Consider the following 24,095-nt stretch of genomic DNA (forward strand, 5'->3'; position numbering starts at 1 on the left):
TTCCGGCTACCGGCGGCTGAGGGGGGCAGCGGCGGGGGCGACACCGGGAGCGGGCGGGGGGCGGCGGGGCCAGGCCGGGCCGGGGGGGGGGGTCGCAGCGCCATGTCCATGTCGCACCTGTACGGCGCGGAGGATGGGGTGGAGCTGGAGCGCTTCGAGGTGTCGGACTGGGACCTGCACAACGAGTTCAACCCGCACCGCGCGCGGCACCGGCCCAGCAAGGAGGAGGCCACGTACGGCGTGTGGGCAGAGCGCGACTCGGACGAGGAGAGGCCCAGCTTCGGCGGGAAGCGGTACGGGGGGGGTGGGGGGGGATAAGGGGGGGGCTCCCGGCCGTGGGGGCCGGCCCCGGGGCTCCCCGGGCACCCCCCGGTCCCGGTGCCGTTCGCTGAGCGCCCCCCGCGCGGTCCCGGTGCAGCTCCAGGGATTACTCGGCCCCCGTGAACTTCATCAGCGCCGGGCTGAAGAAGGCGGCGGCGGAGGATGGGTCTGAGGAGGACTCCGAGGAGGACGAGAGGCCGGCCAAGCAGGAGGAGGCGCCCAAGGAGTTCGTGCCAAAGAAGCTCAAGACGGTGCGTGGCCCGCGGTGCTCGCAGCTCTGTGCGGTGTGCTTGGGGAGCTGAAGGGCTCATGGAACAACGAGGGGGCACCAAGGAAAGACAAATAACTAAAACCAGGGAGCCGCACGGTTGGGTCTTCCGTTAAGGGAGAGGTTCTCTCTCTGCTCACAGTTATTCTGATGTAATGTTGTGTGCCCTTAGGAAAATCACCCCCTTGTGGGCTCTTTGTCTTCCTAAATGATCCCTTTGGTTAGCTGAGGTTAAACTAAAAGCATGCATTTCCATATGATGCATGTTTCCTTTCTTTGGACAACCAAAATTCCAAATTTTCTTAATCTCCCTGAACGATATGACTGATCTGAGCGTCTCACAGATTAAAACAATAAAATACTCATCTTCAGCTCTCAAATTCAGTAAGAATCAGGAAACAGCTCCAGCTAAAGCCAGTGACAGAGCCTGATAACTAGCAGCTCGAGTGGGTTCCTGCATGGCAGGCAGCTTCTGTCGGCACAGACGTGGCCCCCTGATGCAGTGAGCAGGGGAAGCAGCAGTGCGCTGTGCTGACAGCTAAATCGCTGCTGGGGAGTTCTGCCTCTCCAAGAGACACTCAGCGGGGCTATTGCAGCTCCTCAAACATCTTCTGTGTTCTGTTTGTGTGTTTTAATAGGGCGGTAATTTCAAGCCTAGTCAGAAAGGCTTCGTAGGGGGCACAAAATCTTTCATGGACTTTGGCAGCTGGGAGAGACACACCAAGGGCATCGGGCAGAAGCTCCTCCAGAAGATGGGCTACGTTCCGGGAAAAGGTCTCGGGAAGAATGCACAAGGTACTGCCATTGTGTGGCTGTTTCTTGTTGAGTTGTGGTTTGGAGGAGGGATTGAGTTCTATAAAGAGCTCTCATTTGAGGTGGCTTGCAAATGAGCTCTTGTTTCTCCTGCAAGAGATTTGGGTCCACATTGCGAGGTTCAGTTGTATGTAACTTATCAAAGGCTAATTTTGTGTTCTTGCTCTTCTGCAAGCGAGAGCAGGAGGAAAGAAGGGAGACAAAATGCCAAGGGTTGGCAGCTCACAGAAAAGGGGGTGTTATTTTATGTGATAGAATGAAAAAGCAATAAAATGCAGCTGTGAGTAACGCTGTGTGTGTGCACCTATGCAAATCGGTGGTTTTGTAGTCGCTAAGAAATAAGTGAAGTGGAGAAGGATACCACAGTAATGGAGGGGGAGCACGAGGCTGGGTGTTTGTGCTGATGGGATAATTAAGGTACTGTAAGAAAAGTATTCTCCCTGTTAAGCTGTTCTTCCTCCTGATCTAACTCCCGTCTTGTTAGGTATCATCAATCCGATTGAGGCCAAGCAGAGAAAAGGCAAAGGAGCTGTGGGAGCGTATGGCTCTGAACGAACCAGCCAGTCTTTGCAAGACTTCCCTGTTGTTGACTCAGAAGAAGAAGCCGAAGAGGTATTTATGATTCCTGGTACACCTGCTTTCCCTCTTGTGCAGTTTCTACAAAATTCAGTTCTAGTATCAGCTTCCGTGTTAAAGAAAATTGTCTGAAGTCATTTTAGATAAGAAGTTAGAGATGTATCTAAGTTAAATTCATGTGGTATTTATTCTTGTCCTTGCAATGTTCTTTTTGTTGGTTCTGGCCCACTTTTTTCTGGTGGTCTTCCTAGAACCCCATCCTCAAACAGTCCCCTCCCAAATAAGTAGTTGGCTTTAGCTTAGAGGGGAAAAAAAAAAAAGGTAAGAAACATTCTGCTAGCATTGAGAGTAAGGTGGTTGGCTGAGCCAGCTGGCTGCTCTGCTTTACCTCTTCCCTTGTTATTCTGCTGCACATCATTCTTCATTGATCTAGTGGTTATTTTTTCCATAGAAAATAGACAATTTTGGGGTGAGACGGAGCATCAACAATAACTTCATTTTGTTTTTGTTTAGGAATTTCAAAAAGAGCTCAGTCAGTGGCGGAAGGATCCCAATGGAGGCAAGAAGAAGCCCAAATACAGCTATAAGACAGTAGAAGAACTGAAAGCCAAGGGCAGGATCAACAAACAGCTTTCAGCCCCTCAGAAGGAGCTGTCTCAGGTCAAGGTAAGGCTGATACCCAAGTGGTGGTATCTCTGGAAGCCAATTCATCCACTAAATGTTGTGAGGGTTTTTTTAGCCATCAGTAACCTCAATAGAAGGCAGTTGTAAAAAACTGACTGTCTACAGCCTCGTGCAAATCAAGGCCTCAGACTCATTATCAACTCCTTTAATAGACCACAACATCACCTCGGACGTTGGGGTTGTTTGCTTTTGCAAGTTGTCTCACATTTGTCATAGCTCACATAGCTTAATTAAGATACTCACCTAAAATTAACATGTCTTTAAAAAAAAGTATTAAATTAACAAAGACTTCTGTACAACAACAAACAAAATACTGCGTGCATCAACACAGTTTGCAGATTAGCTCAGCGGAGCGGTAAAATTGAGTTCAGAGGCAGAGTCCTCCAGCTCTGACTGCAGAATGTTTTTTATTCGTTCTAAATCTTCAGGCCAGCAGTGGGCCTTGTTAGAGGTAGCCTCCTGTTGCCTGTCAGAATACCAGATCTCGTTACTAGCCTGCAGGAGTAATGAAGGTAGTTGAAAATCTCCAATTTTGTAAGGGATTTCCTCCTGATTTAATATGAAATACGTTTTTTTAAGACATGTTTTTTCTTATTTGTTGGAAGGTTATAGATATGACGGGCCGGGAGCAGAAGGTTTATTACAGCTACAGTCAGATCAGCCACAAGCACAACATCCCTGACGACAGCCCTCAGCAGCCGCTGGGCAAAGATGCCAAGCCCCAGGGATTCGCCTTGCCTGAGCTGGAGCACAACCTGCAGCTCCTCATTGACATCACGGAGCAGGAGATCATCCAGAGCGACCGGCAGCTGCAGTACGAGAGGGACATGGTCGTCAACCTGACCCACGAGATCCAGAAGATGTCTGAAGTCCTCTCGCACGAGGAGACTGCCATCAGCAACCTCAGCAAGGTCCTGGACATGGTGGAAGAGTGCGAGAGGCGGATGCAGCCCAACTGTGAGAATCCCTTGACCCTGGATGAGTGTGCAAAGATTTTTGAGACGCTTCAAGACAAGTACTACGAAGAATACAGAATGTCTGATAGGGTGGACTTGGCGGTGGCAATAGTTTATCCCCTCATGAAAGACTACTTCAAGAACTGGGATCCCCTCAAGGTGCGTGTTAGTTTGATTTATCTGCAGTTTTTATTTGACGGCTTAAGCTTTTTTATTTTAACTTTCCCCTCCTTGCCCAGAATTCCTGTCCACTTTGGAGAGCAAATAAAATAAAAAAAAAGAGACAGAGCCCCTTCCTCTCACCTGGCAGGAGAAAGGAAGGCTCCAGAGAATGCTCCCAGCGTTCATGTCAGAGTGAGATAAGCGTGCAGAAAGATGGATCCACCCTGCACACGTACCCAGACACTTCCTAGGGCCCAAGGCCAGTGTTGTGTAGAATGGCCGACAGTTTAGGGGCTTGTAGGATTAAAGTCAAGTCTTTTCATGGATGTTAGGAAGAAAAGGCAGATAAAAGCTAAATCTCTAGTCCTTATTTTTTGAAAAGCAGAGGGGTCTGTTTTTCAAGCAGTCAGGTATGCAGTGTTTGTTCCTAATGCCATTTAGGCTGTGGTCCATTAAGAGTCTGGATTCTCTGTGCACCCCTGAAAAAGTTCTGACAATCCTTCCTCCTCCTGGAGGTATGATAAATCCATACAGGGGGGGGTTTCCTCTTGTGGGACCTTAATACCTGCTGCAGGCTCCTAGCTTGTCGTCAGAGTCAGTGTGAAGCTGGCTGGCTGAGCACGCCGCTGGCTGTTCTTTGTAGATATCAGCTGAAATGAGGGAAAAAGGATAAAGACCACTTACACCTTATCGCTTCCAGGACTGTACATATGGCACGGAGATCATAGCCAAGTGGAAGAGCCTTTTGGAAAACGACCAGCTGTTATCGCACGGTGGGCAGGACCTCTCAACAGATGCTTTTCACAGGTAAATAAGAAATTAATTGCACTTTGAGTACCTTCAAATGCTGCTTCCTCAGTGATGGAAGAGAGAGAAGCGTGCTTTCCAGATGATTCTCTTGAGATGTCTGTTAAAACCCAGCTGTTTACTACATAAAAGGAAGTAGCTTTTAAATAAGTTGTCTGCTTAGTTTATCTAGGCTTGGGGCTACAGCTTTGAACTTAACTTTGATTTTTTTTTTTCCAGACTGATGTGGGAAATCTGGATGCCATATGTCAGGAACATAGTGGCTCAGTGGCAGCCGAGGAACTGCGGGTCGATGGTGGATTTCTTGGACAGCTGGGTGCACGTTGTTCCCGTGTGGATCCTGGATAACATTCTGGATCAGCTCATCTTCCCCAAGCTACAGAAAGAGGTAAAGTGGGAGAGCTGCGCTGGAATGCAGCCTTGCTCTGAGGCAGTGTTTCAATTTCAGCCAACTACAACCTCCACAACACCGGCCTGTTGCCTCTGTCAGTGTATTTAGGAACTGGGGGGTTACACTATGGCTCTTTCTGTATCTGGCAAGACTTGCTGGCAACAGATGGACTTATGAGTTCTCTTCTGTGTTTTGCCTTCAGGTTGAAAACTGGAATCCTTTGACAGACACGGTGCCAATCCATTCGTGGATCCACCCCTGGCTTCCCCTGATGCAGGCACGATTGGAGCCGCTGTACTCTCCCATCCGAAACAAGCTGGCGAACGCGCTGCAGAAATGGCATCCCAGCGACTCCTCAGCCAAGCTCATCCTGCAGCCCTGGAAGGACGTGTTCACACCTGGGTCGTGGGAGGCCTTCATGGTCAAAAATATTGTGCCTAAGCTAGGTGAGACAGGCCAAACAGTGCCGAATTCCTGAATCAGCTCGTTGCTGCCTTCCCCCTTAACCCCTGAAAAATCACGTGGGCACGATTGTCAGTGTCACTTCAAAAATTATTAGTGAGTTTAGACAAAGTTTGCATCTTCTTTTGTGTTACCACTACCATGCTTTTTTTTTTTTTAAAGGCAGACATTGTAGAAATCATGGGAAAGTCCTGTGATTATTCTCAGTGTTTTCTGTCTTTATTTTTCTAAGTCATCTGATGCCTCAGCTGACAGGAGTATTTGATGGCTGTCGGATAGGAATGGAGAGACAACTTATAGCGTGGTGCTCCTGTATTCTTAGGCCTGTGTTAATGCTTTCACCATGAGATTTTGCAATTCCTGTCAGCCATGCAACTTTGCTAAAAAGCTCTGTGGTTTAAAAAAAAAAAAACAAAAAACAAACAAACAAACAAACAAAAAAAAAAAAAAACAAAAAAAAAAACAAAAACAAAAACAAAAAACAGTTGAATGTTTTAAGGTTCTCAGCTCTGGCAGCAAATTGTAATTGTGGGAAATGGAAGTGCACTGTTCCAGTGTCAGGGATCAGGCAAAGAGTTTAAAGATCCCGAAAGTCTCATGGGGTAATGCTCAGTACCGTGGCTCCTCAAATCGTGCATGTATTGTTGTGAAATAGCTCAGGGCACTTGTAAGTCGCCTTCTGCTGTAACTCTTCTTCCTGTCTTCCTGTTTCCTAGGGATGTGTTTGAACGAACTCATAATAAACCCGCACCAGCAGCACATGGATGCCTTCTACTGGGTGATTGACTGGGAGGGGATGATTTCTGTCTCCAGTCTTGTTGGGCTGCTGGAGAAACACTTCTTCCCCAAGTGGCTGCAGGTGAGGAGCTTACCAAAGCTGGGTCAGACATGGTTCAAAGTGAAGTCTTTTACTGACTCTGACCTAGTAATTGCTGCCCCAGTGGCAAAATGGTTCAACTGCTACATGCAGCTGTTTCCATCATAGCTCCGTACCCAGGAGACCAGACTTTTTTCCTCAGACTGTCATTGTCTTTCTTTTACTGAAAGCTCAGTAATGAAGTAATGCATTATATGGACATTCTTTCATAATTGTGTCCAATTGAGTCTGACTGGTCCTGTTGTTTTGCAGGTGCTGTGCTCTTGGCTCAGCAACAGCCCCAATTATGAAGAGATCACGAAGTGGTACTTGGGCTGGAAGTCCATGTTCTCAGACCAAGTGTTGGCACATCCGTCGATCAAAGACAAATTTAATGAAGCTCTCGATATCATGAACCGGGCTGTCTCTTCCAGCGTTGGTAGGTGGCTTCCTGTGGTGGCTCCATTTGCTGTGGTGGCAGCACAGCAGCGCTTGGTTCTTGTCAGGCTGTGTTTAGGAATGGCCCTGCTAATCAGCACTGCAGCTGCTCCAGTGAGCGTTAAGAACCAGAAGGATTTTTACTTTGCTCTGCCCATAGTAATTATCTGTGCTTCAGTGAAGCACAAACTGTTTTTTATCTCTGGTGCCTGTGCCATTAGGGTACTGATTCTCTTTTCAGCATCGCCTGGATACAGGGTATTTTATGTCAGGAGAGAGCAGCAGAGACCATTACTTCAAATTGTTGGCCTCTGAAGCTATAATTTAGTGTGGGTTTATTTTTTCCTTCTCCTTAGCATTAGAGCAGTGCCCTTCCTTCCACATGACCCTCCCTCTGATACAAAAGAATTGTTAGGAATTTGCTGGAAATTAAACTGTGTAAAAAGGGAAAGAAATACCCAAGGGAGCAGTGCCTGAAATTCGTCCTGGTTTTGGGCCTTGAGGAGTACATTTTGTTGTTGCTGTTTGTTGTCATTTTCCCTTGTTCAGCAGGAGTGCAGCATCCTTGTGCACGCTCAGATTCAGTTGGGGATTATCAAACCCCGTCTCTTGCTGCAGGTCTCTGATTCATCTTTCTAGTCTGTTGTATTAACACTACCACTAAAACTGAAGCAACAAAAGCTGTAAGGGATGATTCAGAACGTTATGGCTCAACGTAAATAATATTTACTGTGTCCTGGCCCGACTTTGCCCAGGGACCTTGTTCTCACGTTTTGTCTGCCCACCAGGTGGCTACATGCAGCCGGGTGCCCGGGAGAACATCGCGTACCTCACGCACACGGAGCGGAGGAAGGACTTCCAGTACGAGGCCATGCAGGAGCGGCGAGAGGCCGAGAACATGGCCCAGCGAGGCATCGGCATGGCTGCCAGCTCCGTGCCCATGAACTTCAAGGACCTGATTCAGACAAAGGCAGAGGAGCACAACATCGTGTTCATGCCGGTGATCGGCAAGCGGCACGAGGGGAAGCAGCTGTACACGTTTGGGCGGATTGTGATTTACATCGACAGGGGCGTTGTGTTTGTGCAAGGAGAGAAGACCTGGGTGCCAACCTCCCTCCAGAGTCTCATCGATATGGCGAAGTGAGGCTCCTGCTTTGAACTGTGAAGATGATCTTAATGATATTTTTAGGGTAACTGTCATAAAATAAATAAGTTACAGGTTTGTAAATAACGAAGCTTCAGCTGTACACCGGGATTGGTTTCTTAGCTGCTCCGACAATGTCAAGAGGTGAGATTATTCATGGAAGGTGGTGCTGAGGAGGAGCCAGCAGTTCTGCTGTTGTGTAATTGCCACTTGTGACACCACTTCAGTAATGGTTTGAACCCATTAGACCAGTGGGGGTTAGAAGGGACCCCTGGTAGTCATTCTCTGCTCAAAGCAGGGCCATCGCCAACAGCAGGTCACCCTGAAAGGCTCCCCTGATGGTTTCAGAGCTGCTCAGCTGCTGCGCTGCCCTGGCAGTGATAATTGCAGTACTGATGCTGTCCCTCACACTGGGCCCTTCTCTGCCAGCTGCAGCCAGGAGCTGGGCACCTCTCCAGGGGTGCCGTGGGCTTGTTCAGCCTGGTCCCTGCCCCAGCCCTCGGGCCCTCGTTAGCTCCCAGTGCCCCTCTCAAAGCAGAGCTGGAAGGGAGATTGCTGTTCTAGTACATTCAGATGTGCTGTAGGAGCTCAGTAATTGTGGGCACTTCTTTCCCCAGAGGGAAATGCCGTGGCTCTTCAAAGAGGAATGTCTGGAGAGCTGGTTGTAGTAGCACTGAACAGCTCGAGTCCCCTGCCTGAAAAGAGCTTTTATAAGCCTGTGTTAGAACCAGCTGCTGCCACTTTCAGCTGCACATCCCTCAAATTAGTTGCCTTTCTGTGTATGTCAAAACGTGCATGGTGCAGGCGAAGGCTTTGAATTGCTCGTGACAGGGGAGATCAGAAGCGCAATCACCGCGCTCTGCAGCTGGTTTAAAAGGCAGCTCTCTGCAGTTACCCAAGTTTGCTGTAGTTGAGCATGAGTCAAAGCACAGCTTATTAAAAAAAAACACTTTTATTAAAAAACCACTGAGCTCCACAAATGTCCCACTGGGCTCAGCATCCAGGCACTGCTGCTGCAGGCGGGGGTGACGCTGTCTGCGCTTGGGCTTCTCTCGGCTGCGCTGGTGTTACCCTGGGAAGGACCGGGGCTACCCCGGGGCACAGTCAGGACTGCACTGCCACGGGGCTGTGCCCTTTACCTTCGTCCTCCTTCCTGATGATCTCCAAGTCCTCGCACTCCTGGTACGTCGGCTCCTCCAGGAACTCCCAAACCTCTGCGGAGAGCTGCTCCAGTTTGTGCAGGGGAAACCAGTGGACAGAGGTGTCGTTGAAGGTGTCCATGTACCGAGGGTGTGCTGGGAGCGCCACCTCCTCTGTCCCTTTTAAGATCTGTGCACATTGGAAAAAATGTTATGTACGGTGTAAAAACTGTTCTGTGAGGATGGGAACCGTGCTAGCTGTACCCGTTACCCCTGTTCACAGTGTCTTCTGCAGACAACAAAAAAAAAAGAGGATTCATTTTTATACTGTAGCTGACAAGACAGAAGGTTTTAAAACCAACCCCCTTCTTTACAGTTGCAATTAATTCCCTTTCTCATTAAAAGGTGCTTGTCAGCACAAACCAGTCACTTTAAAAAAAAACACACAGTGCTTCCTACCTTTGCTATGTAGGAGTAATCTCTCTCCAGTATTCTTGACAGCACTCTGCAAAACAAAGCCGTGAGGTGGCAGCAGGGCCGTGCCCTTCGGGGAGCTGAAGCCAGCTTCTCTGCAGCTGCGGGGGGCAGCAGGGGTAAGGGATGGGGATGGCCAGGCCTTGGGCACCACACAGACATCCCCGACAGAAGCGTTGGAAAAAGGCAAACACAGAGGGAAGGGAGCAGAGAGGGGAGCAGGGCGGGGTGCGCACCTCTCCTGCATCCCCTTGAAGCTGTTGCCGATGATGACCATGTTGGACAGCGCGGCCGGGGCCCAGTTCCTCCAGAGCAGGTTGTTGTACAGCGCCTTCCCGCAGTGCACCATGTAGAACAGCGTGGGCGAATCCCCGACCTGATGCTTGCCCTCCTGCGGGGAGCGGGGTGCTGGGGCCGGGCTGGGGCTGCACCAGGGGCCGGGACCCCGCTGGGTCAGGGCTGCCCTCACCTCGTTCTCCGGCAGCAGCCGCAGCCCCAGCTCGCCCAGCGCCGCCACCTCCAGCTCCGAGAAGGCCGGGTCGAACACCAGGCAGCGGTCAGGGGGCACCTGCGGGGACACGGGTGGGGACAGGGCCGAGTGTGGGGCAGGAACATGTGTGGGACACATGGGGACAGGGCCCTGGGTGGGTTGGGGGCATGCAGGGGGTCAGGGACATGCATAGGGATTGGGCTGGGGACACGGGTGGGGACAGGGCTGAGTGTGGGGCAGGAATACATGTGGGGGACACATGGGGACAGGGCCCTGGGTGGTGTGAGGACACGCGTGGGGGGAACACGGGTGGGAACAGGGCCCAGGGTGGGCTGGGGACATGCAGGGGGTTGGGGACATGCATGGGGATTAGGCTGAGTGTGGGGCTGGGGACAGGGCCGAGTGTGGGGCCGGGGACACGGGTGGGAACCGGACACGGGTGGGGTGTGGGCCCCGCGTGGGGCTGGTCCCGGGCCGTACCTCCATGCGCTGCAGCAGCAGCAGCAGGAAGGCCAGCTGGTGCCGGGCGTTGGGGCAGGTCCCGAAGCGGCCCAGCCCGTAGCAGACGCAGCGCCACGGCCGCCCCGAGCCGCACGGCGGGGCCCGGACGGCTCCTGGGGGGGGGGGCACGGGGGGGGCGTCAGGCACCGGGACACGGGGGGACACCGGGACACCGGGACACCCCTACACCGGCACAGCGGCCCCCCCGGTGTCCCCCCGACCCCCCGGTGCCCCCCCAGTGCCCCCCCGTCCCGCACGTACCGGTGCTGTCCTCCCAGAAGCCGGAGCCGAGCAGCTCGTCCCTGCGGGGGGGTTACCGGGGGGTGAGCGGTGCCGGGGGGGGGCTGCCCGGTGTTTGTGTGTGTGTGGGGGGGGGGGGGTCCCGCACTCACCGCGCCTCCCGCAGCCTCCTCAGCACCGCGCCCCCCTCCTCGGGCCCCCCCCGGCCCCGTTCCCGTCCCCATCGCCGCCGCCGCCGCCGCCGCCCCCCCGGCGGTTCCCAGGCGCCCTCCGCCATCGGGCCCCGCGCGGCCGCCGTCGGCGCCGCCGTCACGAGGGGGCGGGCACGGGACCGGCAGCGCCCCCCCCGCCACGGCCCCATGGCCCGGCCCGGCCCGGCCCCGTGGTGAGCGGGGAGGGGGGGGGGGGGGACGGGGATGGAGCCCGGGGGAGGGGGGGGACATGGGGGTCCCGGGGGGGGGTCCCGGTGCCGCCTGACGCCCCGGGGTGGCCGTGCCCGCAGGTGCAGCTGCTTCTTCCTCTACGACGGCTCCAAGGTGCGGGGCGAGGGCGACCCCACGAGCGCCGGGATCTGCTGCTTCCACCCCCGGCAGGTAGCGGGGGCGGGGGGGGCACCGGGGGTATTATGGGGGGGGCCTGGGGGTACCGGAGGGGGCTGGGGAGCACTGGGGGGGGGGGGCTGGGGGGGCACTGGGGGGCAGTAGGGGGAGCTTGGGGGTGTCTGGGGGGCACTGGGGGTACTGGAGGGGTCTGGGGGGGGCCTGGGGAGCTCTGGAGTGGGGCTGGGGGACACTGAGGGGACACCAGGGGAACTAGGGGGGGCTTAGAGGGGTCTGGGAGGCCCTGGGGGTACTGGGGGGGACTGGGGGGGAGCTGGGGGGGGCTTGGGAGCCTAGTGGGGGGGTACTGGGGGGCACTAGGGGGTCTGGGAAGCCCTGGGGGTGTTGGGGGGAGCTTGGGAGGGCCGGGGGGGGGGGTTTGGGGGGCGCTAGGGGGGCTGGGGGGCACTGGGGGGCTGCAGGCACCGCGGTAACCCAGGCCTGGTGCTGCTTGAAAACACATCTCAATCCCATTCCCCCCCCAATTTCCTTGTCCCGCTGCACCCACTCGATTCAGTTGTATTTATAATTAATTATCTCTGAGCGCGGTGTTGTCGCCGTCCCTCCGAGCCCCGTTAAAGGCCTAAAGCCGCTCTCTCCCCCCCCCCCCCCCAGACGCCCCCCGAGCAGCAGGAGCTGCTGTGCGGGCAGCTGGCGGGCGCCGTGCGCTGCGTGGCCGACATCTCGGGGGCTGCCCCCGGCCTCATCCGCCTGAGGAAGCTCAAGTTCGCCGTCAGAGCCGACGGGGACCACCTGTGGGTGAGTGCTGGGGGCTGGGGGCACCCGCTAAACCCATGAGAAGCCCCGGCAGACTGAGGGATTTTCTTCCAGGGGGTGTGGGCCTGGTACAGGGAGACCCGGGGGGAGCCTGCAGGGCTCGGCTCCTCGCTGCCAGGCCACGCAGCTTTGGGTCACTGCAGTGGGGGCATGTGCAGGGTGATCCCTTCACCCGGTTTGTAAGAGCCCCCCCTGCCCCTCTGTGCCCCCACGCCCAGTGCATCGGCTGGGATGTGCCTGGCCATGGCTGGAACAAGTCAGAAGGCCCTGGCACTTCTGTTTCTTCCTCGGCAGCTCCAAAACGAAATTAAACATCTTGGTTGCTGTAGATTGCAGGTGAATGTGAATGTTTTAAAGTCCTTACTTTCAGGAAAATGTTGGTAATGATTTAGAGCACTGAGCTAGGTCATCTAACGTACAATGAGAAAGGACAGCGTCTAAAACTGGCTTGCTGCTATCATTTACTTATCCTGGCTGTGCCAGGGCTCTCCTTTGGGTATCTTTGAAATTTCTTTTAATCAGACTTGTGAATCTGGGGAATGTTTGCCTGCCACCGAACTCCCTGTACACCCTTGATACTCACTTAAAAGCAGTAAGAGTTGCTCTCACCTGCTGTCCCTGGGTCGTCACGCTCACCATTTGTGGCTTTCTGCACTGAAGGTGCTGGGCTGTGCTGTTGAGCTCTCCGACATCAGCTGTAGACGGTTTCTGGAGCAGCTGATCAGCCTCTTCACCTTCTACAATGGGCCTGTGCAGCGCGCTTACATGGTAAGTAGAGAGCAGCAGCCGTGCTGGGTCTGGCTGGGAGCGTGGTAGGGCTCGGGGAGTGACAGCCACGCGGATTTTGGGTGTCCGCAGGAGTTTTCTCAGGAGGAGCTGGACAGGCAGTGGGACAGGTACATTGAACACATCCAGAAAAACACCAATGACCTCCACAAGATTTTTAATTCTCTCTGGAATCTGGACAAGAACAAGGTAAAAATCTGTCCTCTGCAGTGCATAGCTCTGTAAATGCCTCAGTTTTTGTTTTTATTTGCCGTTTTGAGCATTTCTTGGGGTTCTCTGACACGACCTCTGTTTCTCTCTGTCTAGGTGGACCCCCTGCTTTTACTGAAAGCAGCTCTCATCTTGCAGACTTGCCAGCGGTCTCCCCATGTCTTGGCAGGCTGTATTCTCTACAAAGGCTTGTAAGTGACCAGGCCTGGCCCTTAAATCTGCCCGTGCTCAGAGCTCCGATCCTGGGGTGCATCCAGGGAGCAGAGCCGGGGCAGCAGCTGTACACAGGGCTGCTTTCTGGTACTGGTAGGAGTGTTAATGCTTCAGGCAAGGGCATCCCTGTCTGCTGCTGTATTTCAGAGAGGATAAATGGTTCCTTGTGTCTGTAAGTGGGAAAAACTGAAGCATGAAGGAATTGAAGGTTTCAGTGTAAGGAGTAGTCTGCTCTCTTTGGTATTCAGTGAAACGTGAGGGCCTAACGAGTTAGACTTCTCAGGTGGAAGTCCCCAGGAGAAGGCAAGAAGTGTGTACGTCATTCTTTCACTCCTTGCTGTCTTGCAGAGCACACGAGTGCCCGTCCCTGTATATTTCTGTCTGCCTTGTAGCCAGGACCGCTCTCTGTACTGGTAGAAAGTACAGAGAAGAATGAGACAGAATTTCCTGTGGGAAATCTGTCATCTTTCAACTGCAGATAAATCACAGGTAGCTGAGGATGCTGCAGGTGTGGCTCTGAACGACATCAAGGAAAGCCTTGAATCCCGTGGGGGATTTGGAGAATCCCTTGGCAGCAGCATTCATTCCCTTTGACACGGGCTGTACCTGCAGCACATCTTACAAGCGCTGGAATTATGCCACAATGTGCGCTGCTCTCCAGGCCTGACAGAGGCTGGCCAGACGTTTTTAAGGCAATGATGTCACTTTTGCAAGCAGGACGCTGGGCGTGAGTCACTGCAGCATCCTTAAACCTGGCAGTGTTGCCCTGGAAGCAGACGTCTGACTGCAGAACCGGGTCCTGTCCTGTGTCTGCCCATCACCCCGGTGTGTCTCACTGCGTTGCTCTTCCCTCTGGTAGAGGTTTTTTTCCACCAAACATCATCAGAGTTCTCTGAACCTTGCTGCAGCACTGCAGAGGGCTTTGTGCTGGGGTGAAACTTCCCTTTCTTTAGAGTCTTTTGGAGAGTCTGAAGAAGGTGGATCTCAGCAAGGTGTACGTGGAGAGATCACACACCTTTCGAAGCCCTGTACGAGGGGCTGCATTGCAATACCTGGAGTGTTTGTCCTCCTGAATCTGCTCCACTGCTCACAGCTCTTCGGGGGGTGGCAGGAAACATTGCTAATATTAGGTCCTGACTTGGCAAAACCAGATTTGTTGGCCCAGAGGAAATACCAGCAGGGTTTGTAGTGGAACCGACCCAACAAAGAGAATTTGAGTCCTGACGGTCACCCAGCTTGTGTTCCTTTTGTGCTGGGTATGGTACAGCCCGTGTCTCAGGCTGGCCCTTCAACCCACGCAGAGTGCCTAGCACAAACTGGAGGGGTGGGTGCGGTGGAAAAGACCCCCCAGGGATGCCCTGTCTGGGAAATGGGGCCCTGCAGCCCAGGCAGGTCTGTGCAGAGAGCAGCCTCGTGTGAGCACCGCGCTGCCGCTGGCTCAGCCGGGACGCACCGAGCGATGAGAACCCACAGCTGACTGTCAGGTGATGCCGTGCTCATGGGTGGTGACTTGGTTTTGTGCTTTCAGGATTGTGAGCACCCAGCTGCCGCCTCCTCTCACAGCCAAAGTTCTCCTCCAGGGCGATGAGCCAGGCCAGGTATGCTGCTGAGCGTGTTCGCTGCGTGCAGGTGGGCGCTCGGGGGGTGCCCTCTGGGACCTCTTGTCCCACAGGTCTTGTCTGTGGTTGCCAAGAAGGACAAATATTGATGCTGTTAAGAGCTTTTATTACTTATGACTGAGGAAGGTTTCAAGACTTTTACACTAGGAATTTGCTTTTGCTTCAATATGAATTTATGAGTTCTCAAATACACGATGTTTTGATGAGCATGTTACCTAAATTTGGGTATGTAGTGCTCTATACCCAAAATGAGTATCCGAAAGCGATGAATAGGTCACTTTTCATTGTCATTAAAACTTACCAGAAGTAATTATTTCTGGTGTCCAAGATCTTCTCTGAAAATGTATCAAGATCCAGTATGAGGAATGCCTCTACTTTCTCTCTGGTGGAGAGAAGCAAGGGTTTGTTCCCTGAGTGTGCAGTAATGGCAGACTGTGGTGTATTTGTCCCTGCTTTCAGGTGGATTTGGGTTCTTGGGAAGTCCCCTTGGCCTTGAGGGCTACCTAAGGAATAAATCATTGCCCAGAGTGGTAACCTGATAACTGCACCTGCAGAAGGGGATGGTCTGGGGCCTGCTGTAGTCACAGGGAGGATACCTGCTGTCCTCTGAGGGGGCTGGGGGGGACGACCTGGTGGCACTGATGGCGAGTGCTGAGTCGTGCCTTGAGCTGATGGTTGGCTTCTCTTGCAGGGGGAGTGTGGAGGCGAGGAGCAGCGGGCACACGGTGAGCACCAGCTGCAGGGCGCTGAGATTTCCTGGGACTGTGTCAAAGCTGAATGCAGGAGCATCCCCGAGGGCAGCGCTGCTGCTAGTCAGCGTGTGCCAGTGGGTGTTGTGTAATCAGAGCTAGTTCCTTCAGCTAAGCACAGGAGTTTGCTCTTTTGGGTTTAGTCATGAGTTCTGCAGATTCCCAACATGAATTCCAGTTACCCATGTGTCTGCTTGGCCACTGATGGAACCCTGAAAACAGATGGCTGCTGCTTTCAGTCATCGTTTTTGAGCATCAGTTAATAAATATTCTGCCAGGACAGTTGGAGGGGGAAAAAAAAAAAAAGAGGGGGAGAACTTTAACTCTGTCAGGCACTGAGTGTATGAGGAGGATGGGGAGACGCTGCCTAGTCAGACCTGGAGAGCTTCTGATGCCCCTGCACACAGGGTGGTAGCATGCCGCCTCCTCTTCTGGAGGGCTTTGTGCTGAGGAGTCTGGCTTCTGTTCCGTGTGCTGGGACATGTTTGTTCAGCTCTCAGACCTCCGTTGCTCTTGCAGGTTCTCCGTTGCCGCAGGGTGTCCGTATCATCCCCGTGTTCCTGACAGAAGACGAAGTCTCAGTGCTCCGAGACTTCCCAGTGGAGTGGATGACGAGGTGGGAAGTCACTGGGACACCTAAAAAGGCCCCTGCAGCTGGGAGTTAGCGTGGCACTGTGTCCTCACCAGCCACTGCTGTTTCCTCTGACATGAATTCAAACTCCGGCACCTTTCTGCTGAAGGGGCCTGAGGTCTTTTAGGCTGGATGGAATCTGTGGTGTCCATATCTTTGTTGTGAAGCAGCCTAAAGCACGGCTGTCTCCCAGGACCAGCTGTGATGCTCCCTCAGTTCCTGGTGTTGTTTTAAGCCTTTGTGCTCTGTGAGTGAGGCAGTGACGTGCCCAGCAGTCCTCAATGTGTGCGGCCCCTGCTTTTGAGCTGTGTTAGAACTTACCCCATCCTTTGCCGAGGTGGATGTTCTTTGTAGCAGGAAGTGAGCTATTATATACTTAATAATTCTCTATAAACAGATCCTGCTTAGCAGTTTAATCAACTTGTTACCTCTTGCTAGGTCGCCCATGTCCCCAGCAAGCCTTAGAGGAGAGAAGAATGCTCCTGGCTCCCAGGCAACTCCAGAACCACCAGGAATTCAAGGAAACCAAGACCTGAACGATACCTCCGTGCAGGATCCCCCCGAGCAAGCCTCAAGCACACCCACAGCAGCAGATGGCAGCCTCGCAGACACGGGGGCTCTGCAGAGCTTCCCCAGGATGGAAGCCAGGGCAAAGAATTCCCCAGCTGCAGAACCGAGCTGCCTGGATGACAGGAGCTCAGAGCTCGGTGGAAAAGCGTCCTTCTTATCCGACAGACCCGTGAGAGAGCTGCCGAGCCCTTCCAGGCTGCGTGCTGCTGGGCACGCTCAGGCTGCGGGTCCGTACCTGGAAGGCTTCTCCTTCCCAAACCCCTACACGCAGGAGAGGCAGAGCACGGGGGAATCTCTTGAGGACTCGGATGTCCAACAGTGCAGTTCCCAGAGCTGTCCTGCAGGCAGCACCAGTCCAGCCGTTTGCTCTCCTGCCCAGGAGCTGAGCAGAAGGAAGTCGGGTGAAGAAGACAAGGAAGAGACCCCGAGCCCCGACAGCGTCTCTGGAGAAAGTGGTGCCACTGGTGGTAACTGGGGGGCAGATTGTCCAGCCGCTGGTGTACAGCCAGAGCTCAGCAGCAGGGGGGAGCTGCCAGCTGCAGGCGCTCAGGAGAGCCTGCCCGGTGACCCAGCAGAGAGCACAGCCCGTCCCCAACCCGGGGACAGCACCCAGCCTCGGGAGGGCACTCGGGGAGCCCAGGGTGGCGCAGGGACCGGCGGGCACGGCAGGGTGGTTCAGATGAGCTTGTACGTCCACTGCATCAAGGGGCTGGTGCTCGCCCTGCTGGCTGAAGATCGCCTCCGAGCTGACCAGGGCTCCATCGAAAATGTGGTGAGTAGCAGACCCCTTCAGCACCCGCAGGTCCTCGGCTGCGGCCGCTCCTGTGGTGGTGGCGGGGCAGGACGGGGCGCGGAGGCGCAGAGCGAGCAGGGAGTCTGCTCCCGACTCTGTCCTCACCTGCTCTGTGGCACAGAAGGCAAAGCTGTGCGGCGTGGCGGGAGCCAGCACCCCCAGACAGCGCCGAGAGGTGTGAGCGAACGTGAGGAGCCAGCCTGGGAGGTGGGAGCTGTCACGGGTCGCTCCCGTAGCTGCTGCCGTCTGTCAGCACCAGCGCAGCGCTCCTCAGCACGGCGTGTTGGTGCGAGACAGCCCTGCTGGCTGCCAGGGGCTGAGCTGGCTTTGGGATTTGCTGGGCAGCCCCGTTGGGATCCCTGGGGCTGTCTGCAAGGCAGGGTGTGCTCGGTGGGGAGCCCTGCTGGGGCAGCAGCTCCCCGTGGCGCCTCTCCGGATGGGACCCCAGGATCCCCGGCCTGCCTCCCCCTGGCCCTGCTGTCCCTGGGGGAGCTGTGGCAGGACTGGGGGGTGCCCTCTGAGCGCTGCCTGTGGGTGCTGTGCCGGGGTGATCCGAGGTGCCTCCTGCTGCTGGGTGTGCTGCTGTGTGCAGCCTGCCCCGCCGGTAACGATGCGCCCGTGGGTGCGGGGGGAGGACGAGGCTGCTCCGGCGCCTCCCTGTGAAGGATGAGGCTGCAGAGCTGCTGCCTGGCCTCGGCCTCAGCTGGGGAGCTGAGTCAAAGCTGCAGAGGCCCGTTTGATGTGCCAGTTGCCATAGGAACAACCTCGTTTCTTCAGCTGTCAGACTGCAAGGTGGGGGAGAGCGCAGGCTGATGCCGGCTGCCAGCAGCACAGCCTCAAGGGCACAAAGCTCAAGATTTGGTTCTGAGCTCTGGGGCTCAGGCGGCTGTGTCCGTGACCCCCCTGTGCCCCGGGGGATGCACAGCCCGCAGGGGCTGGCTTGCCAGGGAAGGGGTGGATGCAAAATCAGCCAAGGCCAGGACGCCTTAGCCTTCTGCACCAGAAATGCCAAATCATCGTCCCCTTCCTGTTCCTGCTCATCTTGAACAGGCAGCCATGCAGTGGCCCTGCTCCATCACGTCTCTGGGGCAGGAGGTGGGGTGCACACAGGGAGGAACGATGTGCTCGAGAGCTGGAGGACATTGGTGCTGTGCAGACGCCCTCAGCTCCCCTCCATCCCACAGCTCATGTCCAGGAACCTTGTCTGGACACCAGCCTCTGCTCTGCCTGCTGCCCGCAGCCCCACTCGCTGCTGAGAGGGAACATCTGAGGGCCATAGGCCCATGTAAATGCCTTGGGGTTAGTTCTGCTCGTGGCAGGCACGCGTTGCTCCTCCTCCATCAGTCCCTGGGCTCAGCCAGCAGTGAGCAAGGTGGGCCTGTCCTGGCTCAGCTGGTCGCTGGGCTCACCACATCTCGAGATCAGCCCCCCTGTGAGTGCTGTGCTGCCTTTGACTTGATTTCCCTTCGTGTGGCCCCAGTGCTGCTCCGTGCAGGTTGCTGTCTCCTCAGACCCGCTGCTCCCAGCGTGCATGCTTCTGCTTCGGATCTCCTCTTGGCAAACCATTACCTCTGCCCAGCTTTATTTTTCTCCTGGTTTTCCTGGCTACAGCCTTCCTCCTTGGAGCAGGTGCTGTTATTTCCTGGAGCTGTGCTGCCCGTCCCGTCCTCCCAAGGAGGGGCACCTTGCTGCAGGACACGGAGCTGGGAGCGTGGAGGCTCCGCTGCTGGCGGCGCGCTGGGCTCAAGGCACGGCCGCAGCTTTCTGAGCTTTTGTTTATCTGTGGGTTACAAATGACCCTCGGCTCTCAGGGATGTCAAAGCTTGCTTGTAATTAATTTATCAAACGCTTTGAGGCCCCTGAATGACACCAAAGAAGGGTAAAATATGCTCCTTGCGCGGCGGCACAGATCACCCCGGGCAGAGCAGCTCCTGGTGCAGACCTGCGGCAGAGCAGGCGGGCTCCCATCCCGCTGCGTGTCCCGGGGTGGGAGCCGTCCCCTCCCCTCCTCACCGGAGAGAAAAGCAAATCTGTGCTGGGGCCAAGGGCAGGCCCTGCCCTGCTGCTGGGTGGAGGCGTGATCCGCTCAGCAGTGGAGGAGGGAGCGGGGGAATTAGGGAGTTGGGGATTAGGGAGTTAATCTTGGGGCCAGCAGGGGCTGCAGGCTCGGTGCCGATCCCATCCATCCTCCAGGCTGCAGCCCCCGGGCACCAGGCCCGTGCTGAGCTGGGGGAGCTGCAGTTACAGGCGTTGCAGTGGCTCCTGTTGGGGTTGGGGTGCCCCGTTCTGGTCCCCATCTCGCTGCTTTCCTCTGCCCGAGTTACTGCAGTTCCTGGCCGGGGGCCTGGTCCCTGCCCTGCTGGCAGCGGTCACCGCTGCTCCCCCCGGGATGCTCTGACCTGTGCCTCCTCCTGCCCTGTGCAGTACCACAGCAGCCTGGCTTCTCTGAACGGCCTCGAAGTTCACCTGAGGGAGACCCTGCCCAAGGACTCTGCGTCCTCAGCCAAGGCGACCTACAGCTTCACGCACTACGACTGCATCCAGAACGTGCTCACGGGTAAGCCCTCGCCTGCTGCTGTCACAGCAGGAGCTCTGTGGGGTCTGTGGTTACCTTCCTCACAGCTCAGAGGTGTTGCTTGCTAAGCTGTTTACAGTTACCCTTACGAAATGGCCCTGTTGTACAGCCCAGCCGAGGAAACTCCATCGTTAGCGAGTTTGTAGCCTGCTGAAGGCTTGCTGATCACACCCTGTGGCTCAGAGACAGGGCCCGTGGGGAGATGGAGCAGCTGCCACTGGCACCTCGCTTGGAGAGGTGTTTGCTCAGGGTTTGTGAGCTGCTGGGCCCGAGGACAGGACTCGACACCCTCTTTGACCACGACCTCCAGCCCCCCGGCTCTGTTCAGCCCTGGTGTCAGCCTCTCCTCCACAGCAGGCAGGGGCTGGGAGCAGGCAGGAGGCCCTGTGCAGGTGCTGCTGCCGTTCATTCTGACCTGCCCCGTTCTCTGGCAGCCTCCCAGGCAGCGTCCCGGCTCTCTCCAGCCTAGAGGAACCCCTCTAGGGAAAGGGGAGGCCCGCTGACTGTAGGGAATCCCACCTCAGGCCTCCCTTGTCGCCCCTCTGCTCCGTGTACACGTGGCAGAGGCACGCCGGGCTTTGGCTGTGCGTGGCTGAGCACAAATCAGCCGCTGCCTGTCGAGATCACGCTGAGACCGAGGCTGTTGTGCAGTCTGTTCTGCCGTACCCAGGGACTGGGGGGAAATCCCCAGCCTTTTCCTGCTCAGCTCTCCCCAGCGCAGGCTCCTAACGCCCCCGTTGCTCTGTTTGGCAGCCAACCTGCCCCCTACACCTGGCCCCCTGGACCGGCACTTCCTGAGGGCTGCAGCGCTGATCCACTCGGACTTCAGCCAGCTTCCGACTGCCTCCGAAATGATCATCAGGTAAGGGGGGGTCGTCGCTCCCTCCTGCGGGCACGGGGCTGCTGTGTGGCTCACACAGTGGGCAGAAGGGGGGAACTCCTTTTGTACAGCTCGCTGAGGTGTGGCACGTGCTGTAATCGTGCTGGTGGCTCTCGCCGCGGTCAGTGCTGTCACCTCGCTGCCTGAAGTCTGCTCTTCAGAGGCAGGCTGCTCAATATTCTGCCTGGGGCTTGATCTGGGGGTTGATCAGCTAAAATGGCACCGGCACGGGTGAGCTGGAGGCGCAGCCGAGCTGTGCCCCAGGTCTGAATTCAGACACAATACTAGAACATCGCCGGCTCCCGGCACCGTAAGGTTCTAAGACGCAGTTTTAAATATAGCTGTTCCTAATAATTTGTGTCTCGGCCGGGAGCCAAAAGCACCCAGAATTGGCAACCTAGATTTTGTTTTCTTGCACGGCTTGTTGGGCTGGAAACACGCTGTAACGTGCGTGGCAAACTCGATTGTACTGCGCCAGGCAGGATGGCCTTATCGCAGGCAGCGCTCCGCACGGCCCCTGCAGGAGCTGCTCTTGTGCTCCAGCGCTCCCATTCCCGCAGCTGATCTCGGGCAGGGTGCTCCTGCTGTGTGTGTGCAGGGTTTCTGCTTGCTTGGCCGTGCTTGTTTGTCCAGAACGTGATGAAATAAAGATGCTTCTGGGAATTACTGCTTCATTTCTGTCATGCTGCCTGCCAAGGGAATGTGAATCATAGGCTTTAATGCTGGAGAGCTCCGTGGTTAGCGTTAGCTTGACTGGCTCCTTAAATCCTGTGCCGGGTAAGCTGGCGCATTCTGTGTTGCCCCCAAAAAAAGCAACTCAGTGTGTGAATCAGCCTGAGTAACAAGATGACTAAAACTGCTTGCTTTTATGGAGAGTTGTCACAGAAGGGTGTCAGCAAACATATCAGCTGCTGCTTTCCGCTCTCACGGAGGAATACAGAGCCCTTTGCTTTGCTTCCTCGCATCTCTCCCAGGTCAGTACTGACGGTGGTTTTTAATGAATGGTTTGAGCTTCCTGCTGACCCTGTCTGACCCATTGCTGGGCTCATCACACACAGCTAACCTCATGGGTCCTGCTGCAGGGGTGCTGTGCTGGGACTGCCGTATGGGAGATAGGTCCCTGCAGGAGGACGGGGCGTTGGACACGAGGAGTATTTAACATCAGCTTGTGTCCTGGGCTGGTCTGCCAGGGAGGTTCTCTGCGGATGGGCAGCTGCACGGGTGTTGATGCTGCTGAAGAGGTTCCAGACCGTGAGGGATGAGACCCTTTTTCCTTCAGGATGCCCGGACCCTTGAGAAGGAAGGAGGGTCTGGCTCCCTGTGGCCTTTTGGCAATACATCGCAGGGGTTTGGTGCCCGTTTCAGCATCGTGTTCCTTTGCTGAAATAGACCTCAGTCCCTCTCAGTAGCTGGGAGCACAGTGCTCTGAGCTGCCCAGCACTGGGAGCTGAAGGGGATCTTGCACAGGGCTGCAAACCCTGACTGCTGCTTCTCCCCTGTCCTCCAGGAACGCCTCCACGGCCGTGTACGCCTGCAGGAACCCCGTCCAGGAAACCTACTTCCAGCAGCTGGGTGCTCCGCTCCGCAACTCGGGCGTTCCCAATCCTCACGACAGCGCGTTCAGCTTGCCGGGCAAGGCCAAGCAGAAGCTGCTGAAGCACGGAGTGAATCTGCTCTGAGCTCCGAGGCAGCGTGTCCCAGCCCGTGAGCAAAGACGGTTCGTCTCCAAGAAGCAAAATCTCAAAGCCATGTTTTCTGTAGGAGGCATGGGGCTCCGTGCTACCTGTGGGGGCTCCAGCCTGCCTTGCCCTGATGAGGGGCACCCTTGGTGCCCTGTTCCTGCAGCACCTTTTGCTCTACTGCAGGATATCATTGCCATTAGCACTTACCAAAGACTGAAGGTAGCAAATAGCTGTTGGGGTGTTTGGTTTACATTGACTGTAATCATGGTGCTCTGCTGCCGCGGGCAGAGGCTCCTGGGGTGCCTTGACCTAAAGAAAAACCTCTTTGTGCTCTAAGCTACGCAGGACACTGGGTTGTTGGCAGTACTGGCTTTCAGAGATGACAGCCAGCCACTGCCCCTGCCTGCAGTTCTGTTACTATCCTTGCCCTGGTCAGCCTCGGGCTCTATTTATACCTCTTCATATACAGCAACGCTCCCCTGCTGCACCTTTGTGCCTTACCTTGCTTAACAGAGCCTGCGCGCTCTCCTGCTAACGGGAACAGAACAAGCTCTGCAAACCCCCAGCCCTCCGCCAGCAGCTGTCTGTAGCTTTTCATTCTGTAGCTGGATCTGGGAGATCCTCGCCCCTCCTCGCGTGCCTGCTCAGTGGCTGTGAGGTGTGGTGCTGCTTTCCAAGCCGCCCACCAGCACAGGAAGGTGCTGTGACCTGCTGGGGGGCTGTGACCTGAGAGCTCGACACCCTGCTGCCTGCTTCACCCCTTGCTCTCGCTGCTCAGTGTCTGCGCTCTGTTGGCACAGGTGAGTGGGGGCCCCTTAAGCTAACGGGACCAAATTGGGGCTGCAGCCCCTGGGCACGCTGCTGGTGCTGGGACAGGCGGTGATGGGTCCGAGGGCTGCGTGCCTGCCTCCTGGCTCTGCTGTGTTTTATGACTGCTGCTGTTCCACACACACATCACTGTGAAAATAAAAGTTTGCAAGACAAGACCTGGGTGTTGGCTCCTGCAGGCTCTGGTGGCCCTGTGGCCGAGCCTGGAGAGCGCTGAATCAGCGCAGCAGTTCCCAGAGCCTCTGCTGCCTTGGGGCAGGCGTTGTGCTGGAGGCGAAGGCTGGGGGCTGCTGCCTGGCTGTGTGGGGTCAGCACAGCCCCAAGGGGTGCGAAAAATGCGGGGAGGTGATAAGAGGATGCCCCCGGGGTGCTGGCAGCAGGGGCGGTGGCGATGCCCTGGGTGGGAGGCTGCGGGGCTGGGTGTGCAGCACGGTGCCCTCACGGCATCACTCATCGCGGGC

The 24,095-nt window shown here is 55.7% G+C and overlaps 3 protein-coding genes across 3 annotated transcripts; 2 read left to right on the forward strand and 1 right to left on the reverse strand.

The window, feature by feature from the left end:
* Window positions 1–102: 102 nt before the first annotated feature.
* Window positions 103–7,962, forward strand: TFIP11 (tuftelin interacting protein 11). The gene is made up of 12 exons (XM_032199368.1): window positions 103–293; window positions 419–572; window positions 1,228–1,384; window positions 1,887–2,014; window positions 2,492–2,644; window positions 3,268–3,777; window positions 4,481–4,587; window positions 4,807–4,975; window positions 5,181–5,424; window positions 6,157–6,299; window positions 6,570–6,735; window positions 7,523–7,962. Exons 1-12 carry the CDS (start codon window positions 103–105, stop codon window positions 7,876–7,878), a joined length of 2,478 nt encoding a protein of 825 aa, XP_032055259.1. The 3' UTR covers window positions 7,879–7,962.
* An 852-nt stretch (window positions 7,963–8,814) lies between these two features.
* Window positions 8,815–10,999, reverse strand: SRRD (SRR1 domain containing). The gene is made up of 7 exons (XM_032199043.1): window positions 10,875–10,999; window positions 10,744–10,784; window positions 10,462–10,595; window positions 9,961–10,059; window positions 9,728–9,882; window positions 9,477–9,522; window positions 8,815–9,207 (listed from the first exon to the last, which is right to left on the reverse strand). The coding sequence occupies exons 1-7, from the start codon at window positions 10,997–10,999 to the stop codon at window positions 8,983–8,985; spliced, it is 825 nt and encodes a 274-aa protein (XP_032054934.1). The 3' UTR covers window positions 8,815–8,982.
* Window positions 11,000–11,081: 82 nt separating this feature from the next.
* HPS4 (HPS4 biogenesis of lysosomal organelles complex 3 subunit 2) lies at window positions 11,082–24,033 on the forward strand. The gene is made up of 13 exons (XM_032199044.1): window positions 11,082–11,089; window positions 11,225–11,315; window positions 11,937–12,080; window positions 12,759–12,866; window positions 12,957–13,073; window positions 13,191–13,285; window positions 14,836–14,905; window positions 15,618–15,651; window positions 16,195–16,291; window positions 16,745–17,648; window positions 20,094–20,226; window positions 20,998–21,106; window positions 22,632–24,033. Exons 1-13 carry the CDS (start codon window positions 11,082–11,084, stop codon window positions 22,801–22,803), a joined length of 2,082 nt encoding a protein of 693 aa, XP_032054935.1. The 3' UTR covers window positions 22,804–24,033.
* The last annotated feature ends 62 nt before the right edge of the window (window positions 24,034–24,095 follow it).

This window comes from Aythya fuligula, chromosome 17 (genome assembly GCF_009819795.1).
Source record: "Aythya fuligula isolate bAytFul2 chromosome 17, bAytFul2.pri, whole genome shotgun sequence".
Classification (NCBI taxonomy): Eukaryota; Metazoa; Chordata; class Aves; order Anseriformes; family Anatidae; genus Aythya; species Aythya fuligula.

What these genes read in the sequence shown, in the direction of transcription:
- TFIP11 (XM_032199368.1), top strand. Translation starts at nt 103, where the DNA reads ATGTCCATGTCGCACCTGTACGGCGCGGAGGATGGGGTGGAGCTGGAG. An exon ending in TCTCGGGAAGAATGCACAAG is followed by an intron (nt 1,385 to 1,886) that starts GTACTGCCATTG and finishes CCGTCTTGTTAG; the next exon opens with GTATCATCAATCCGATTGAG. An exon ending in AGAACTGGGATCCCCTCAAG is followed by an intron (nt 3,778 to 4,480) that starts GTGCGTGTTAGT and finishes TATCGCTTCCAG; the next exon opens with GACTGTACATATGGCACGGA.
- SRRD (XM_032199043.1), bottom strand. Translation starts at nt 10,999, where the DNA reads ATGGCGGAGGGCGCCTGGGAACCGCCGGGGGGGCGGCGGCGGCGGCGG. An exon ending in CTTCTGGGAGGACAGCACCG is followed by an intron (nt 10,596 to 10,743) that starts GTACGTGCGGGA and finishes CCCCCCCCCCAG; the next exon opens with GAGCCGTCCGGGCCCCGCCG. An exon ending in GGCTGCTGCCGGAGAACGAG is followed by an intron (nt 9,883 to 9,960) that starts GTGAGGGCAGCC and finishes CGCTCCCCGCAG; the next exon opens with GAGGGCAAGCATCAGGTCGG.
- HPS4 (XM_032199044.1), top strand. An exon ending in GCTGCTTCCACCCCCGGCAG is followed by an intron (nt 11,316 to 11,936) that starts GTAGCGGGGGCG and finishes CCCCCCCCCCAG; the next exon opens with ACGCCCCCCGAGCAGCAGGA. An exon ending in CATCCAGAACGTGCTCACGG is followed by an intron (nt 20,227 to 20,997) that starts GTAAGCCCTCGC and finishes TCTGTTTGGCAG; the next exon opens with CCAACCTGCCCCCTACACCT.